Source organism: Ursus maritimus, unplaced genomic scaffold, assembly GCF_017311325.1.
Source record: "Ursus maritimus isolate PB19 unplaced genomic scaffold, ASM1731132v1 scaffold_12, whole genome shotgun sequence".
NCBI classification, from domain to species: Eukaryota; Metazoa; Chordata; class Mammalia; order Carnivora; family Ursidae; genus Ursus; species Ursus maritimus.
The window spans coordinates 50069571-50090020 of record NW_024423564.1 but is presented as its reverse complement, the minus strand read 5'-3'; the positions used below and the strand labels follow the sequence as shown (position 1 = coordinate 50090020).

Genomic DNA, 20450 nt, shown 5'->3' with positions numbered 1-20450 from the left:
ATGTAGGGTCCCTAATATTCACCATTTATCCTCTTTTCAGTTTACCAACCAGCAAAAGTTTCCCCCTAACTTAGAACCTACATAGTATTGCCAACTTTGAATTTAGGCAAGTAAGAATTTTAGGTGTAAGTTATCCAGTATCATTCTCACTGTTTTTCTTATTTGTTTGTTTGTTTAAGAAAGAGACTTCTTAAAATTAAAAGGAAAAAATATAGAAAGGACACACTTTCATAAAAAAGAATAGCTCTTCTCAAGAAAACAGTGGGCAACATAAGAGCTGACTATCAAAGATACTGATAATAGAATCTTAAAATCTTTGAGTGAATAAAAATGGCACAATTTTTTATTTTGCTAATGTTTCAACATTACAGTAAAACTTTTATATATTTGTCAGTTTAGGAATTTAGATTCCTCAGTACAACAAAAAGAGGAGCTTGAATAATATCCAGATTTTTCTGGTATTTTATTTTATCAGAACCATGCTGGAAAGTCCAGTTTCACACAACTAGCTTGAACTAAACTGAAGTAATGCTCTCAAAAGTATTTCACCTGATTATTACTCTTCAGAGTGAATTGAAATGAATAGAGGAACAGCAACCCCCAAGCCTCTCACTGCTTTTCCTGCCTTCTACCTATGGAGCCAAGAAAAAGAAGGACAATGATAGGTCTAGAGTCTTGATATGAAGGTCATTGGGTGGGGGCTATGTGATGCCCCCTGCTCAGGAGCTCCTCATTTTCAGTACAGTGCCATCATGGATTTATGTAGGAAAACTTGCATAATTCCTGTCTTTATTAAACCCCAGTGGTAGAGACAACATGAGCTTTTCCACATTTCTCATCTGAACACTTTCAGAAGAGTAAGAGGAAACATAGACAGGGAGAGATATTAGGTGAGTGAGAAGATGTGAGCGAGAAGATATTAGGAGTAAAAGTGTGAATGGAAAATTGGCTTTAACTTTTAGCAACAAAAGAGAGATTGAAATAAGGCTTTCTAGTAAGGAAAACAAGATCATCATTGGGTCCCCTGAGGAAATTTCGGATGCTTTCCTAGATGTGGCAATACTCTGCTGATTTCTCTTTTGTTCCCGTGTTGAAGTCATCTCTAACGTAATGCCTTTGTACACCGAGGTACGGATTTCCCAATGGGCACATAAAGTACTGGAAACTGGTGAGACCAGTTACGTTGTTCAAAACTGTGGCAGGAACCACCCTGAACAGGATGGAGTTGTGACAATCCACCTGCAAATCCACAGGGAAGGAAGATCCGTATTTCCTTCGTTCGGTCACCCCATTTGCAAAGCCTTATATAGGCAAAGAGCTTTTTTTTAAAGCCTCCATTTGTGTGAGCTAAATGGTCTCTAGAGAGAGCACTCAAGGGAAATAAGACCTAAGAATGAAGAGGAAAAGCATTAATAACTGCTCACTTAAATTTAAGACCGGTTTATTAATGGGCTGCCAAAGAGGTGCAATGCGGTGTTGAGGACTTGAGTTAAGCTACAGCCATCACACTTACTGGCCTCCTGACTTTGGCATTGAATCTCCTTTACAGTGTCTAAATTATCTGTAAATAAAAGTGCACGTAAAATAAAAGTGCATTTCCCATGTGCTAGGTACCATTTAAAGTACTTTACATGTGTTAACTCATTTAATTCCCATAATCTTACTTTATTTTTTTTAAAGATTTATTTATTTATTTATTTAATACAGATAGAGACAGCCAGCGAGAGAGGGAACACAGAAGGGGAGTGGGAGAGGAAGAAGCAGGCTCACAGCGGAGGAGCCTGATTTGGGGCTCGATCCCGTAACACTGGGATCACGCCCTGAACCGAAGGCAGACGCTCAACCGCCGTGCCACCCAGGCGCCCCCCATAATCTTACTTTAATTAGTACTATAATTTTCTTGTCTTAAAGACAAAGACATTGATGCTTACAGAAGTTAAGTAACATGCACAGTAAATGGGTATTCAAGGCTTAAATCCAAGGAGTGTGGATGATTAAATCATATAGATATTTAGTAAAAATACAGACTCAAAATGAAGATGAAAAATAGAAATAATGATATTAATCTCTGCTCTGCCTGCTTTCCCCGCTGTTATGAGGATCATATTCATTCTTTCTTTTAACAAAAACTTTTAAATTTAAATTTAGGCACTTGCTAACAAATAAAACATTTTCTGTGTCTTCAAGGGAGCTAAAAGATTAGTGAGTCCATAGGCAATTTTGATATCTTTGAGTAAGGGCAATCACAGAAGGGTTTGCAGAGGACTTTGAAAGGTCTGGCCAGGCAGGGGACTAGCCCACGTTGAGCAGTTAGAGCTAAGCTAGAGGAGTTAGCCAGGGGGAGGGGTATGCAGGAAGAAGGGCCACGTGCTGTCTACTCTTTAGTTGTCTGGAGCATTGTAGAGAAGCACAGGTCAGTGCAGTTGAGGCAGAGAATGTGAGTGGAGGGGGAAGTGGTGAGAGGCAAGGCAGGAGGAGTAAGCAGGAGCCTTATCATGAAGTGCCTATCCAAAGGAGTTGGTCTTTATGCTGAAGGAAATCAGTGGGGAGCTACTAAAGGTTTGAAGGAGGAAAATACATAAGCAGAGAAATGTTTTTGAAGGATAGTTCTGATAACAGTGAAGAGTGGTTTGTAGGGTGGACAAGCCTAAAGACTAGCGTCCAGGAGCCAAATGGAAGACTGCTTTGGTGATCTCCATAATAGAAGGGTAGGGATCTACCTTAGAGCAGATCCAATGGGCAATTAATAAGTATTTGCAAGTTAGCATAAGCAGGGTCTGGTGGCTGACTATGGGGGAACGTTTCAGGCTTGACCAACAAGATAGCTGGTTGCGCCATTTTGGGGGGTCAAGAACATTCTCTTATCACATGAAATGTTGTATGTGAAAATGCTTTGTAAACTGTAAAGTACAATATTCGTTCTCTTGACTGCAATAGGGGCAGATATGACTCTTCTGAAAAACTTCTCACCAGTGGGGAAGATAGACATGCAATTCTTTAATTATAATGATACCTACTACTAATAAGAATAACTGTAACTAATGAGTAAATGCTTTTATGTGCCAAGCATTATTGTAAGAGTTGTACATGTATAATAACTCATTTAATTCTTACAACACCCTACTTTACAAATAAAGAAATTGAGGCCTAGAGAGGTTGGGTAATGTCTTAGAGCCAGTAGTTGTGCAACTCAGAAACAGACCAGTGCTGTCTGGCTCCCAAAATCTGTGCTCTTGACTAATCTGTAAGACTAAAATCAGCGTTACAAGTGAAATTCTATTTGTAATGACACAGAAAAGGACAAAACCAGTGCAATCCAGAGGGTATAGCGGAAGGCAGTAACATTTTTGCTTTCTGGAAAACCATTTCACTGTTTAGTGCAGAACTACACTCATGAAGATCTACGGGGTTCTCATTACATATTATTCTACAAAATTGTAATGTGCTGGTTTTGTCACTAGATGTTGCTCATGCCATGATTCTGAACATCTGGCGCTGCCCTCTTAGCAGTTTGGGAAACTAAGAAGTATATCAGTTTTCATAATTAGCCATAATTAATTGTGTTATTTCCATGTCATCTTATTCTAATCATTAATAATATTAAATTGTGATTAAAAATTTTAGATCAGTTTCATAAATAATCTGGCTGTATTCAGATAGGAATTTGGTTTTGTTTCTTTCCTACACTTGCTATAAATTACCTATAAATTGTCTGATCCTCTCCTCTAGCAGCTACTACCTAATACATAGCGTGAGCTTTTGCCATTCAGATCCCTTAAGGGAACCAACGCTGGGGACCTGCAAGTCCATCTCTTGCTTCTGAATTTTCTGCTTTCCCAAACTCCAGAAGTTCCATGATGGTAAAGTCATGCTGACGGGGTGCGCCCTTAGTGTTTACCTCCCTTCAGTCAATACTTTGCACCATTTTAGTAACTCCCCATTGATTCAACAATTCATCAGCGTTAGGTCTACATATGTATGAGATTTTATTTGTCTGTTTAGCTTTTACTGAGTATTTAGACTCCTGAAATCCAGGAGCCTTAGAGGACCTATTAACTCTTAACTCTACTACCTTATATCCCCAACTCAGCCCAATGCCTTACAAACAATGTGAACTTCATAGCAGAAATATGAACAAATAGCAAGTATTTCACCTATGGAAAGTTCATCTCAAGATAATAGCTTGGGAAGGGGCTGCTCTTGGTACAGTTCACCACCCTACATTTATCACAACTGCTCCTCTCCGCACCTTCTTCTGGCTCTCCTTTGGCTTTTCTCCAGCAACCCTGAGGCTTTTACTTGGGCTCCCTTTCTCTATATTCCCGCACCTCCAGAAGCCACTCCCTGCTGTTGCTCTAACTTTCCCCACTGTTGTAGGTAACTCTGAAATGTATAGCTCCAGTTCCCATATTTCAGGCTTCCTGTTTGATGTCTCCACTGGGATATCACTGAGGATCTTAAAATTCAGCTTGTGGGAAAGCGACACATCTCCTCCCCCAGGCTTCTCCTTACTTTCTTATTTTTGCTCATGACTTCACTATTTTCCCACACACCCATTTTTTAAACTGACATAGTATTTCTTTATGACCCCTTAGCCAATTAAATGCTGAGTCCTTGGAAGAGACTTAGGGTCTCTTCAACTTGTCTTTTCCCATTTCTTCCTCTGCCTCACCAATTTCTTCTCATCTGAATGACTGCATTGTCCCCCTAACCATTCTTCCTGGCTCTTTCCTGTCTCCAGTCTGTCTCTTGGTGTCCATAGGATTTTACTTTCTAAAGCACTTTTCTGTTTGCCTCTCTCACTCAAAACCTTCACGAGCTCCTTTCTTCCTTGTGAGTTAAGCACCACCTCCACAACCGTGGTCCATACCACCCATAAGATGAGTGTGGGGGACCTTTTAATCTTAACCTCTAAAAACATCTCTAGTTAATTTGTTCAGCTCTGCCCAAACAGCCACCAGGCATCTCAGTGAGCACGTTCAGTACTTCCCATGTATGCCTTTGTTCTGGCCATTTCTCTCATTGGTGGCGTCTACCATCCACGCTTTTTAGAACCTGCCCCTCAAAGTTCATCTCAAAACCGCTCATTCAATCAAGCCTGTCCTACTTCCTCTAATTTGTAATTATTACCTCTCCTTTACACCCCATTAAGTTTCCCCATGAAGTGTTTGCAGTTCTCATTCTGTATCTGTCGCGGTGTTTTGAATATTCTTTCTGTCTCCCCTACAGTGTTGTAACTGGGGGTTGGGGGTGGGTCATGGATTTTGTGTAATTCAATCTGCCAACTATGCAGGGTCATCATAAAATAGTTGTAATATAATGGTTTAAAGCACAGATTTTTGGAATCAACAATCTTAGCTCTTCCACTTACTATGTGCTCGTTAAGCAGTAGCTTAACTTCTCCAAGCCTTGATATCATCTTTAAAATGGGAATATTAAGGGTACTTGCCTTAAGCCTTGTTACAAGAATTAAATGAGACAATCCACATAAAGTGGTCAGTGCGGGGCCTGACATAGGGAATCACGCAAAGGATGCTCTCGTCAGTATTCTTTTTGTAGTCATTGTACAAAGTAGATGCACAAGAACTTGACTAGAGTGACTTGAAGGGGGACTTCTAGCTAAAGACAAAGATAGAAAGCAAAGTATTATATTAGATAAGACCCCAAAGTAAAAGCCCGTGTTAGAGAAGAGGCCCACATGGATTTATGTGTTGTTCAGCTCTGCATCTCTGTGTCCCATATAATGCCTGATACGGGGCAGGTGCTTAATAATCATTGGCTGCGCTCACGTTATTAACCAATAAGGTGCCATATTTGTTATGGCAGTCATGAGGACAGAGAAGATCAGACAGTGAAGGAAGCTCGTTGTCAACCAACTGCTGTGCAGCTGTCTCAATTCACAAATAATAAATTGGCCCGATTTTGTGTCCGCAGCTAATAATAATGTGTCTTCTGATGACTTTATGGAGAGCTTGCTGAATGTGGGCTTAGGAAGATTTATGGAAGTATGTGCCAAAGAGAGAGTGCATTTCTGAAAACATGCTTTCGACTGTTCCTAAGTACAGATTTACATAACACTAGGTACGGCTTAATCAGATCTTTGGGACAAAATGAGCAAGAGTGATATGGTAATAGTAGGCTCAGTCCGTACACTCCCATTAAAAGCTTTTCCTTGGGTACTTTAAGAAAAAAAAGTTATATTAAAAACAAAAAGTAATGGGATTCCCAGACAGAAATCTGTGTTTAAATGGCATTGAGGCTGTGGTTCAAATCAACAAAAGCCAGGAAATCCAAAGTTAACCTTTATCCAGACTGTTATGCCATTTTTTCCAACTCTGTGTGTGCTTGTGAGCAGCCTTCCCTTTGAATTTCCTGGCTCTGGCAACCAAGCTGCTTTGAATTACAGTACTCTGGGTCTGCTCTTTGATGGGAATGTACCCTGAGGATATGTGCTCACTTGCAAGTGCTCTTCTGTGTCACTGTAAGCCCAGGAGCCACGAACCTGGTATTTTGTTCTTTCAAATTCCCAAGGTTCCCGTTTATGCCTAGATCAGTCCCGCCTTATATCCGGGTAGAAGAACTTGTGTAACGTTTGTGTTGCTAACACTGATATGGCTTAATATTACACCTTATATGTCCTAGTTATAATTCAAATTCATTCTTACCTGTTTCTTTCCTCTCTTTTTACCAGACATGGCGATGACTTGATTGTAACGCCTTTTGCCCAGGTATGTGTCATGCTGGCCCTGGCTCGCTCTCCCTCTGCCCCTGGGTGCAGTTTCCAAATATAGCCTCTGAACCTACCCGTTCATCTCCCTTTGTTCCTAACCATCCTGATCATTGTCCTTCCAGGTCCTCGCCAGCTTGCGAAGTGTGAGAAACAACTTTACTGTCCTGACAAACCTTCATGGAGCGTCCAACAAGTAAGCATGGACTTTTTGTGGAGTTACGAATCCCTTCCATAAAGGCAAAAACAGTAAGCCACATTAAAAAGAAGAAGAAGAAGAAAAAAACACTATTGCATGGAAATTTGCCCTACAAACTAAGTTAGGACACATGATGAAATTTGAAAATAGGATGGAGCACCGTAGTATTTTAGAACTGGTAAGATGTTAGAAATGAGTCTGGATCTTGTGAATCTTTGTGCCCTTAACACTTTGTAGACAGTGCGAGTTCAACTAGTGGAAGAGTGAGATGAGGATTTTTGTTAACATTTATATTTACTACTTTGGGCAGTATGAATACTTACCAGTAACAGCCATAAATTCTACTAAAATTCTTTTGGAATAGCTATTAATGAACTCAGAGATTCAAATGCAAGATTAAAGGTAGCAAAAAGTTCAAGTCCAAGTCGCCTTTCTTTGATATTATATAAACAGGTTCATGTAATTTGATGAATAAGAGTGGAGTTATCTCCTCCTCTGCCCCCAAATAACTATAACCTTGGTCATTTCAATGAACATTGCTGAACCTTGGTCTCCTCATCTTTATAATGAAAGGTTTGAACTCGATATTCCCGCATAACTTTCTCCTCCAAAATTATTTCAATCTGTGAGTCTAAGTGTTGTGCATTTCACTATCCAGCATTTTAAAAGATCACCACAGGGTTCCGAAGGTCCTAGAATCAATGATCGTGGAATGGCGCCCAAGGCACCGCATGATCCAACTCAAGTTAGTTTGATTGATAGTTGATTGGGTTTATACGTGAGGCTAGAGACGTGCCCAGCCTCTTGTGTAGTGATACTCCTTGTTTGTTCATTTATTAAATGATTCACCCAAGAAGGACTTGTTTAGTATATACTATTCATCCATGCATACATGTATGTTTTTGACAAATATTTATTGGGCACCACCTTTTACTGGAAACTGGTAATATAATAGTGAACAGAACAGACAAGTTTTCTGCCCTTTCAAAGCTTGCATTCAAACAGGAAGTGCCAGAACATATGGTGGTGAATAATCAGACCAGGTCTCTGGCCACATGGGATCACATTCTAACAACTGTGGTCTGATTGTTCCCTGCATGTTCTATTTTCCATCCTAATTATGGACTTACTGTTCTGTCTTCCTAAAATGTCTCTCTCCACCTGCCAGTGATCGCCTGGCTAAATCCTCCTTGTCTTTTATAGCTCATCTCTAGTATCACCTTTACCAGTAGGCTTCCCCTGACCCCACCAAGCCTGGCTGACTGCCCCTCCGTGGCCCCAGAGTACTCTCCCAGCCTTATCACACCATTTATGGGTCTCTGTCCACCGCTAGACTGTGTGTCCTTTGAGGCCCCTTTAGAATTACATTTACTTTTCCTTGAATTTCCAAGATGTAGCAAAATGCCTGACACATAGTGTATGCTCCATAAATATTCATCACACATATCAATTTTTGAGTAAATAATTGTTGGAGAAAGACCACCAATTTTTTGGAAAGTTATTTTTTCAGAAGAGATTCCTTCCCTTTACCCACCTTTTTTTCTTTACAGACTAGGGCCTCTGGGGCCATACCTATTGATTCCATAACTCAGTCCTACCACTTGACAGCTGTGTGACTTGTGCACAACTTCTCTACATGTCAGTTTCCCAATCTATAAAATAGGGCTGCTCTGAGGATGAAACGAGTGCTATTCGTAGAGCATTTATAACAGCATCTAGCACACCACAGGTGCTCCATACATGTGAGCTATTGTAACTGATAGTTACATTTGTCTTGCTGAATCTAGACAGTGTAACACTTTGGAGTTTTCACGTCCATTATCTCAGTTAGAATCACCATAAATGCTATGCGTGACAGGTGTTGTTGCCCCCACTCTGTGGACAAGGAGACAAAGCCGAGGGAGATTAAATGACTTTCTCAAGAACACACCACTTCTGGTGAAGAGCAGAGTCAGACCTGAAGCCTGATATCCTGACTGTCACTGCTGTGTACTTTGTAAGGAAAAACAGTCATTTTCTTCCTATGTAGGAGAAAATCCGGTTCTTCCTGTGTTTTTCTTCCCTGTGAGTCTCCTTGACAAACAGAAAACACTTCATTTTTGACACTCTGGTCACGAAATGTGTGGAGGTCCCCCACTCTCGCAACAACAAGCAAGTCTCGGACACCAGCTGGGTGTCCTACAATTTAACTTGGTTCTGACACTGCCTACCTGGAGATGCCATCAGATCCTAGATTAAAAGCTCCATCCCACAGGGCTGCCTCCCACTCAGACGTCAGTCACCGCTCAGGTTATCATCTGTGCTCACCTATGGCATACAGATTGCAGCTTCCAGTCGCCCCTCATCAGGTTCAATTAATTTGCCAGAGTAGCTCATGGAACTCAGAGAAACACTTAACTTACCTTTACCAGTTGAGTAAAGGACATGATAAAGGCGCACATGCACAGCCAGATGAAGACCTACCCAGGGCGAGGTCTGGGAGGGTCCTGAACACAGGAGCTTCTGTCCCCATGGACTTGGGGGGCATTGCCCTCCCAGGGTGGGTATGTTCACCAGCCTGGAAGCTCTCTGACCCGATGCTGTTGGGATTTTACGGAGGCTTCATCACATAGATATGATCAATTATTAACTCTGTTTTTAGCCCCTCTCCCCTCTCTGAGGGATGGGAGGTGGGGCTGAAAATTCCAAGCCCTTAATCATGGCTTGGGTGACCAGCCCCTCCCAGGAGCCCGCCCAGAGTTGCCTCATTAGAACAAAAGATGCTTCTAGTGCTCTTATCACTTAGGAAGCTACAAGAGTTTTAGGAGCTCTGTGCCAGGAATTGGGGGCAGAGACCAATATATTCTATTTCTATTACCTCACATCTTTGCGTTCACTACACCCATTAAGTCTTTTTGGTTATGGGAAGAAATCTCTAAAGGTTTTTTTTTTAACAGAGAGTCACTTAGGAAGAACTTATGGAATAGGTGAAGGTCAGAGAACCCAAAGGCAGAGACATGAGCTAGGAGAGTGTTTTCAGAATTAAAATATTAGGAGTGAATGGGGCACCTGAGGAACAGTTAGTTAAGCATCTGACTCTTGATTTGGGCTCAGGTCATGATCTCAAGGTCCTGAGATAGAGCCCTACATCTGGCGCCTCATTGAGTGTGGAGCCTGCTTAAGACTCTTTCTCTCTGCCTCTGCCCCTCCCCCAACTCTCTCAAAATAAATAAATAAGTAATTTTTTTAAAAATGTTAAAATATTTGGAGCGAAGCCCTGGACCAAGAAATGATGGAGGTGGGAACTGGGGAGGAAAGATTAATAAGGATACATTTCAGAGGACTCAAGGTCACTGTCCTGCATAGCTCTAGGGCAAAGAGGTGGGGGATGGTTTCAGTTACTGTGTGTTAGCAAGCAACTCGAATACTCTTTTTCTGTAACTGTGGAGGCATTCCACCTAACCATATTGAATAATAGGCTATGTCAGCTCAAGCTACTTTCTTGAGAATCAGGTCTTTCCACAGTTTTGAGGGTTTTGAGACACATAAACCTTCAGGAACTAGAATTCCCTAAGACCACAATTGTCACATACAGAGCTGACCCAGAGTGCACTCTCACACTGTGGCTGAGGACCACTCTCCAAATCATGACCCTTTGCATTGCCTTTGGTCCACACCAAACCACACTCACCAAACAGAATAGATCTCCAGCAGTAGGATAGTTGTATCTGATGATCTTCCTCAAATCCGTCCCCATATTTGTACAGAGTTGATCCTCTTATCGATTCCAAGTATTTTCTTGAAACCAACACCACCTCACCAAAGTTCAAGGCGGGGCACAGGTACCACTAAAACTTCACCAGGAGTTGAGATTGCCTGTCTAGCTCAGGCTGAAAACTGAGTGATAGGCTTTAGCTACTAGTGAAGCAGCCTAGCAGGGGCAGATGGGAAAACGGAGTGTTCATTCAATGCATTCCATCCTATTCCTCATCAATGCCCTCAAACAAACAAAGAAAACTGAGGACAAGAAAAATGGATCCACCATACTGAGAGCATTTCCCCCACATATTCGTTTGTCTTAATAACTGAAACCGTAAGATTTATGGAGCTCACAAGTTGCTTTCTGGGATATTTGACTTGGGTTCCAGGGTGCCACTCCTTTCCTTAAATGTAACATTTAAGCAATAATTCTGTCCTTGGAATGGTTTTCTTAAGACATCTGGATAGTGTGGTTTATTATATGAAAAGGAACTCCCACATAGAACTATACTTCTCATAAGTCAAGATTTCCTTTATCTTTTGGCTCTTTGCTCTGCACAAAAATAGCTCATTGTCTGCCTGAGCTTTACCACCCAAAGGGTAAAAACCTCAGTTTCTGTTGAGGTGATTTCCTTGCACTTCCATGAAATGTTCCATTGAGAGATGCTTGATTGGGCCTGTATTTCTTGGCTTCAAATTAAAGCTTATTATTTCTTGAGTCCCAGGAGTTAATTTTGAAAATATGGCTTTCATTTAGAGCTGTTAATTCAGATAAGCATCACTAAAGCATTTGCTGGCTTCAGCTGATGGAGAAATCACTTACGAGTGACAATGCCCACCATTCTTCAGTCTGATAACCAGGAAATAGAGCAGCTGGGAGTAAAGAGGTGTCCCCCATCATTCAGCTGTTCCTCTAACATCGCAGAAATTACCAGTGGCTATTAGGAAATCATGTAACATCTCTGTATCAATGTTCTTCTGAGACATAATTTAATCAACATGCATGTAATCTTTGAGAAAGAATTAATAACCACTTAATTTTGTTTTCAATGTATATCTTTCATTGCTTTATGTCCTTTGGCATGGAATTTAAATTAGCTGAGAATAATAAAATCTCGAGCATTCAGAGGGGAAAGAACCCAGCCAAATTTCCTCAGAGTAAGTGAGGAAATATATGTAAAAGTGCTCACACAGGAGCTGGCACATTGTAAATTAGCAGTAAATGTGAGTTGCCGCCTGCTTTCCCCAAGTGAGGAAGAAACCAAGAGGTTCAGTGAGTTGCCGAGGGCTATACAGTTGGAAGGGGCCAGAGCCAGGATTAGGATTCCTGTCTTCTTATTCATAGTCCAGTTCTTTCTCCCCTGTGTTATTCAGGGCTGTAAAATATTAACTGCTGTGGCCAAATTATCCTCCCTTTCAGTATCACCATCTTTAATCCAGGCATATAACTTCTTACGATTCTTCTATAGTTAGGGACCACTGGAAACTGGGCAACCAATGACATTTTCTTCTGGCACTCATGACAGGTTCTAACTGGCGCTTTCATGCCCTGTAAGCAATAATGCAGCTTCCAGAAGTCATTCATTCATTTAGTATGTGTTGAACCTCTTTGCACCAGGTCTTGGGAATAAGTGGTAAACCAAATAAATATGGCTCTTGCCTTTGCAAAGCTTACACACACAGATGCTAATCTGAATTAACAACTCTAAATAAGAACTATGTTTTCAAAATTAACTCCTGGGACAAAGGAATTTACGTAATTTGTGTCATTTTCAAGAAGTCATTGGGAGAATTGGGTGCTGCAACTAGCCAAACTGTTAAGAAAGCAGAGATTCCCAAACATTTAGGGTCCCCTAGTTCAATGTCTCCTTGCACAAAAGCCTTCTTTGGAACTCAGGAAGACAGGTAAAATAAAATTATTAACGACATGTTATTAATCCAGTGAATACATATTGAATACCTCTATCATAGCGAATATTTTGTCAATTCCGAGGTTACAAAGATGAAGGAGATCCAGTCTTTACTCATTTCTCACAGGTGAATTGAGACAGACAAGAAAATAGAAACTGTAGGAACTGCAGGACCCTCTGAGCAGCGCTAGGGTGGGGCAAAGGCAGCAAGCCACGAGGAGCACAGAGGGTGACTACTCACAGGGCGGAAGGCGCAGTTGAGGAAGTGATGGCTGAGGGGATCCCTTGTACAGGGGAAGGAGTCTGCCACTTACAAAGGAGGAAAGGAATGAGTGGAGCAAAACACATGCAAAGGCCCAGTAATGTGAGCGCGTGCTGGGTTCGTGGGAATAGTGAGTGGTATATAGAACCGAGACTGTAGAGGAAAAGGAAACCAGATAAAACATTCATGTGGTATTTGACTCCTCAAATGATTGTGACATCAAGGGTTCATTCAATCAACAGTTCACCGACATTTATGGAGTGCCCACTGTTTGTGAGGAGGGTTGGTGGGGACCACAGGGGATATACAGAAAGGAGTCGGCACTGGATCCCCCCATCAACGGGTCACAGATAGTGATGGGGATAATATGCACACTTATGAGTTGTAACAGGAGGAAATAACGCTAAAGGTACAAAGCACCATGGGATATTAGAAGAGAGGTCCCTTTTAGCTAATATGATGACATCCTTTGCAGGAAGATGGCATTTCACCTTTGAAGGTATGATTCTGGCACCAGTTCTAATGTGTGGATTTTTTTCCCTACATATCCAAGCAATTTTCCCTTAATACCAGCTGAGTGCCCTGCAATTTAACTCAGTTCTAACACTGTCCACCTGGAGATAGCATCAGATCCCACAGGTTAAGGGCTCCATTCTGCAAGACTCTCCCCACTTCAGACACCAGTTCCAAGTCCAGTTTGTTACCAGTGCTTCTGACGCCCCTTCCTGGGTTTTAATTAATTTGCTAGAGGGGCTCACAGAACTCAGAGAAATATTTTACTTACCAGAATACTAGTTTATTATAAAAGGATATAATTCAGTAACAGCCAAATGGAAGAGATACAGTCTCCTCGTATTCTCCATCCTGGAGACACTCCAAACCCAGTCCTTTTGGTTTTTATGGAGGCTTTGTTACGTGGTCGTGATTGATTAAATCATTGGCCACTGGTGACTGAACTCAATCTCCAGCTCCTCTTGTCTCCCCAGAGGTCTGAGGTGGGGCTGAAAGTGCTAACCCTCTAATCCGGTGGTTGGTCCCCTGGCAATCAGCCCCCATCCTTAGGTTACCTCGAGGCTTTCCATAAATCTCATTAACATAACAAAGGACACTTTTTACAACTCTCTTAAAATTCCATGAATTTTAGGAGCTCTGTGGTAGGAATGAAGACAAAGATCAAATATATATTTCTTATTATAAATCACAGTATCACAGAAGGGTAGGTGATATTTACATGTGTGGATTTGTGCAGGGAGAGCTCCCTTTCAGAGGAATAGCTTGCACACTGTCGGGAAAGGGATAGCGCGTGTTCAAGGAAAAATTAGCGATCAAGTTTGGCCTTGGCAAAGTACGAGTTAGTTCATTCTTTCCTTCCTTCCTCCCTTCCTTCCTTCCTTCCTTCCTTCCTTCCTTCCTTCCTTCCTTCTTTCCTTCCTTCTTCCATTCATTAAGCATTCACTGAGTGCTTGGCATGTGAAGGACCATCCTGGGTTCCAGGGATCCAGTAGTAAACAAGTTGTTCCCTGCCTGCATAAGTTTTATGTTTAAACCAAGGAGTTCTATAATGAACAGTACTTAGTGTCTATTTTAATTACAGTTTTAAACTGCTATTAAGGAGAAGCACAAGATCCATGAGATCAAACAGCCAGTCAATTGTTTGAGATGAAATGTCAGGAATTCCAGCCGATAAGCTGGGAAAAGTTATGTTGAGGACAAAGAGCAGAGGACTTTGAATGCTAAGCTAAGAAGTTTGGAATTTAATCTCTTAACTTTTCCTGAAAAACAGCCCTCAGTATGACTGCAGGTGTTATCAGCAGATGGAATAGTGGGAAGAGAATGCACTTCGGATTCAGAAAGACTTAGCTTTGACTCTCAACCATGCCAATTAGCAACCATGTGCACTTCAGCGTGTTTCTTAACCTCTTCACCTCTGCTTCAGTTTCCTTCTCCTTAAAACGAGATGATTATATTCCCAGTGGAAGCTAAGAAGTACCTAGCACGATGTTTAGCAGGAAAAAAAAAAAAGTAATCCTTGGATGGCAGTTTTTCTTCCCTCGCCACACAAGAAAATGTCACATCACAGAGGGTTTAAAAGTAGCCTGCCTAGGATGACCTCGCTAGTAAATGTTCGGTCAGTGTGCACCCTGTGCGTCAGACCCTGCCGCTATCGGGTGTGCTACCTAGAAGCTAGATTGCCCCTAATGGAACATAGATGGATTTGGCGCACTTACAAATCTAGGAAGAGACCTTGTGGCCATACCAGTATGGAGACCCTTTCTTCACCATATCCTTGCAGGTCATTCTCTGTCATTTAGAACATGGCTTCCTTCCCAAACTTGGTTGTGTGTCAGAATTCACAGATTTATGTGAAAAATACAGATTCCCAGGCCTTATCCCAGATATACTGAAATAGTCTCTCCAGGGATGGGGAAGGGAATCATATTTTTAATAGCTCCCCAAGTGAGTAGGATACTCATCCATGCTTGAGAACCAGACTGGCCTAGCACCTCATTCTCTTGCTTGTTGCTGATATCCTATTGCTCTGTAGTGGGGCAGACAGCCCTCTATTCCAGTGGTTCTGAAAATGGGCTTCCTGGACCAGCAGTATCCGTACCGCTGGGCGCTTTTAGAAATGCACACTGTCAAGTTCACCCCAGGCCTGTTCTATCAAACACCCTGGGGATTGGGCCTAGCAGGAGGTCTTAGTAAACCTTCTAGATGATTCTGATGAGCCTACAGTTTGAGGGCCACTGCTCTAAGACTATTTGAGGGAGGCTCTCCTGTCATGTGCTGGGCAGAAGTTCTACAAAGCATGAAAAAGTTGGTGAGACCAGCAAAATTGGGCAGGGGGGCGGGATTGGGAGATAAAGAAGAAAAAAAGGAAAACAAAAAACAAAAGGTGGAGCCCAGTATTTGTGGAGCCTACGTTTGTTTGCTTGTTTCATTGGACTCTTGACATCAGCAGGCGTATTACAATGTAGAATAATGCCCAGTTCCTCTGCGAAAAGACCAGTCCAGAGGTTAAGGAAGCTGGATTCCTGTTCCTGCGTGACTTTTGGCAACTGACTTCATCCCTCTGGGTCTCAGTTTCCTGAGGTGCACAGGGGAGGCCTGGACTGATTGGTCTCTAAGGGGTCCTCTGGCATGACTTTCTGCAGCGCTGCCAAAGGAATCGGGATCCACTCTGACATTTGGTGTTATTCCTGAGCAAGCGTATTGTCTGAGGGCCCCCTGGAACAGTGAAACCTGAAACGGAGGGGCTGGTTAGGGACCTGGAGTAAACGACTTCCTTCCTGGAGAGCTGGAGCCTCCAGGAGGCTGTGTACAGGGAAATTCCAGGCCATCTGGATGTGAGAGGATTGCAGTCATCTACCAGGGTTACGGGAGACGGCCTTCCGGAGATAACATTATGTCATTTGATAGCTCATTATGACCTGGAAAACTCCTCGGTGATCACGGGGGTGGAGGGGAGGGAGACATGGAGGTGATATTCATACAAAGACTCAGGCCTTCTTTCCTCTCTGTCTCCACAGGAGGTCCCCAGCTGCTGCTAGTCAGCCACCTGTCTCCAGAGTCAACCTGCAAGGTAAGCGGCATGGTGAGGCCTATCTCCAGGTTTCAAAATCAAGGTGTCCTTTGTGCAGAAACTTTTTTAGGATCATAGCACTCGTTTGCATATGGCCCTATAAAGTCTCTTGGTGACTTTTTTCAAAGGCAGAGTGGAGCTTTCCCTCATTCCATGTAAAACCAAATGAAAAACAGTGTGAATAGTTTTCCCATCATGTGCACGCCCGGGCTTTCAGGGCGTGATGGATGTGTGGTAATGGGGCTTTCCCGAAGGCAGGCAGGAGGCAGAGCTGTATTGATACTGCAACTTCACCTCGGTTTGCTGGCCCCAGTAAACTCCAGGACAGCTGACTTCAGAGGCCCTGAGGGGCCCCCAGGTTGGCTCGAGCATCCCACAGGGTATGTTAGTGGTTTTCCCCCGAGCGTCAACTATAGGCCCCGTTTGAATCTACATCCTTTCCAGGTGTGAAACCAAAGGCTTTTCCAGGTCACAAATCATTTCCCTTGGAGGTCATCCAACTTTGGTCCTCAAATGTGTGTGTGTGTGTGTGTGTGTGTGTGTGTGTGTGTTTAAGAAACCCAACATCTCATCTTTCTGCGCCATGCATGTGCTTTCCATGCGGAGCTGAGAGCTATGGAGGGGCAGGGCTATGCTGAAGGAACACCATGGTGATAGATCAAACAGTAATTCTACTTGACGTAAGATGCAAGGTACAGGTCCAAAACGGAGTTTTCCCCCTTGAATCTGTCCCCACTAGTGTGGCAGTGGACCTGAGTAAAACCGCAGGAGAAAACAAGCCAGATGAGCTCTGTTGAGATTTTCTAACACCAAACAGCACTGCCTCGAACACTTCTCTCTTTCCAGCTATGTTATTCCCACTGCTTTATCCTTAACCATCTTCCTTCCTTGCATGTTGTGTTCTCTTGCTGGTATCACAGCCAGGAGGATAACGGAAATAATAATATAAAAGCCCAACTTCTAAAAACAAAGGAACAAAAACATAGATTGCATTGGCTCATTGGCTTCGGAAGTATTTATGGTACACCCTTTTAAAAATATTTTTATTAGAAAAAAGATTGAGAACAAGAATCAAGGTGAGAGGAAGATATAAGTAAAAGTAAGTTTGCCTCTAGAGCCCCATGATGTGAAACAGAGAGAAGAAAATAGTACTCCGTCTGGGGGCTTCAAAAACCTGGTGTGCTGATGTACTATTTCCTTTAGAAGTTTGATAAAAGGAAACTAAATAGAGTGTTTTAACATATAACTGGTGTTACATAGCTGGAGATCAAAGGAGGTGGTTTTGAAACTCCTATCATTTCATCATATTAGCTTTTGCCAGTGAGACGCCACTGCTCTTCATTTCTGTTAGCCAAAAGCGCTAAGAAGTTTTGACATCCATTTGAATATTTAAATTGCTTTCTTATTCTTGTAATAAATACTGACAAACATTAGGAGAATATGTGATATTTATGGCTCTATAAATTAGCTCATTAGCCAGAGATGTTGTTGGAAAGATCCTTTTGTGATTATTGGCACAGTAACTAGGGCTTGGCAACTAGGGATTCTTTTGGTAAATTCTTTTAAAACAATGGAGCAAAGAAATGACAATACCACTTAGGCAATTTGTTTTTGTCTGTCTTTGTGGCAAACTACAAAAATTCTGGCTTTTCATCGGGAAGAGAATGTAGCGATACCAATTATTACGTAATTATAGGTTTCAAAATCTCCTTACCACTTAACCACAGCCAGAAAAGGAAGGAGGACACACACATCCTGTGTTTTGTTCTTATTATCAGCTTAAATAAGTCAGGCAGATTTTTCCTGGTATTTTAATATTTATCAGCATGTGACAAAGAGGTGCGTTTAAATAGAAACTTTAAAAGGGAATGAAAAATAAGTAGCTCAGAGCAAACAGAATGGAAAGCTGGAGTGCTGTTTTAAAAGATGATTTTTCATGATAATAAGATCAGGTTTTCATTTATTATCACTAAAGTTGAACTTATGCATTTCAGTTGAAATCTAAGATAAAAGATACAAGAAACCCATGATCATTTAAACACATTTAGCAACAATCCAGTTTGTTAGGAAAGCCAGACTGACTTAGGTAACTGTTCTTGGATAAAAAAGCAAGTGTAAGAGACAGAGACAGAGAGAGAAAGAGAAAAGCCAACTATTTTTTAAAAGACTTTTTTTTTCATGCATCGAAATGAAGGGAATGCAATTCATTTTAAAAGCTACTTGTCAGAATCCACGGTTAAATTGGTACATTTGCTCTTACAAATTGATCACTAACTGAAATAATTCATGGGGAAAATAAAAGCAAATCGCTTAGTCTTCAGTACCTTTATTCTCACTGTTTAACCAAGGTTACTCTTTTCAGCTCTTGCAGTACAACACGAATTTCCCTCCTCTGCAGAGACATCCCAATATATATATTTTTTTAATCAGTGTAATTGCTCCTTTTTCTGTGCTATGGCAACAATCCCATTCTAGCTTATATTGTGATTCATGGCTTACTTGTCCCCTGCATTTGAGCACCTTGATGGTAGGAGCTGTACCTTATTCATCTCTTTATCTTTCAAAATTCCTTAGCATCGCTATTTTCACATAGTAGGAAGACCATAAATCTTGATTTGACCAGAACTGCATAAGGTTTGTGGAGTTTATCTGAAGAAAAATGTTCATAAGTTAAATTTTAATAATGAGTCAATATTTTTATCTCTATGGGTATGAAAAATATTCAACTGTGGCTTTTTTTTTTTTTAAAGATTTTATTTATTTATTTGACAGAGATAGAGACAGCCAGCGAGAGAGGGAACACAAGCAGAGGGAGTGGGAGAGGAAGAAGCAGGCTCATAGCGGAGGAGCCTGATGTGGGGCTCGATCCCATAACGCCGGGATCACGCCCTGAGCCGAAGGCAGACGCTGAACCGCTGTGCCACCCAGGCGCCCCTCAACTGTAGCTTTTTACTCTGAAAAAAATATCAGTTATTGCATTGAAATGAAAAGAGGTTTGAAACACACTCTATAACAGCAAAAATATGTATTTATGGGGTCATGTGGGTTTTTGACAGAAAGAGTGAAATAAAAAAGTTGGCATTTTTGCACTTTGAATAACAAAGCCAGAGTAAAGGAATTGAGAATTTAAAATGCAGAAAGTATAGCAGCATGGAAATGATATGCTCCTGCTTTAAGGAGAAAGATGCACTAAGTTCTCCTGGGAGTGTTGAAAAGGCTAATGCCGTGGAGTGTAGTGAACATCTCGAGTTTTATCACATTGTGCCTTTTCACAAGCAGGAATTCCAGGCCTTTCCTACATGCTGCGTCAGGATTAGAACAGAAAGGGGAAAAAAATAGAAGAAAGAGCACTCCAAAACAAGGCAGTCTTCTATCATCTGTACACATTCAACATGGAAACAGGAAGTCATTTTTAGGATTTCAGGCCTCAAACTATTTTCAACAGAAAAAAACAGATTATTGAGGAAAATCAATGTGTGTGTGTGTGTGTGTGTGTGTGTGTGCATGTGCAGGAGTGGGCGGGTGACCGTATGTGTGTAGGTGTGTGTGGGATAATTGTCTCACTTTTCCCACCCATTCTATCCCTTGCCTTTGCATGCATTTCAAGTGAGTGCAGATATGTCATGAGAAGTTAAGAATTTCCTGAAAGGATAAATCATCCAGTATTCACTGCCTTTACAAATTGACTCTGCTTTACAAAAGGATTAGAGAAGTAATCCTTTTAATGGCCAGCACCTCCGATTCATATAAATGTGACTTGATTGATAATATATATTGTATATACATTTTAGCAGGCGAATTGATGTGTAAGCTGGGAGATTCTATGTTAATCTCCTCCTTCTAAAATTTAGCAATAAACATATTGAGCAAGAGTGTCACTGATATAACATGTAGGATAACATGACGAACAACCCCCCAAGTCCATGGGTCATTGGAAATGACAGCAAACCATGCCATGAAGATGAATAGAAAATTGCCCGAGGACTTCAGGCCAGACTGCTGCAGACCCAGAGTCTCTCCCAGCCTGGGTC

The 20450-nt window shown here is 41.7% G+C and overlaps 1 protein-coding gene across 1 annotated transcript in view; it reads left to right on the top strand.

Moving 5' to 3' along the window:
- The window catches only part of LOC103663139 (cAMP-specific 3',5'-cyclic phosphodiesterase 4B-like), an 86163-nt gene extending 66427 nt beyond the window's left edge, over positions 1 to 19736 (top strand). Inside the window, exons 3-6 of the mRNA XM_040626591.1 lie at positions 6692 to 6728; positions 6853 to 6923; positions 16367 to 16419; positions 19699 to 19736. Of these exons, the coding sequence (XP_040482525.1) occupies positions 6692 to 6728; positions 6853 to 6923; positions 16367 to 16419; positions 19699 to 19736 (199 nt within the window). The remainder of the gene's footprint in view (positions 1 to 6691; positions 6729 to 6852; positions 6924 to 16366; positions 16420 to 19698) is intronic.
- The last annotated feature ends 714 nt before the right edge of the window (positions 19737 to 20450 follow it).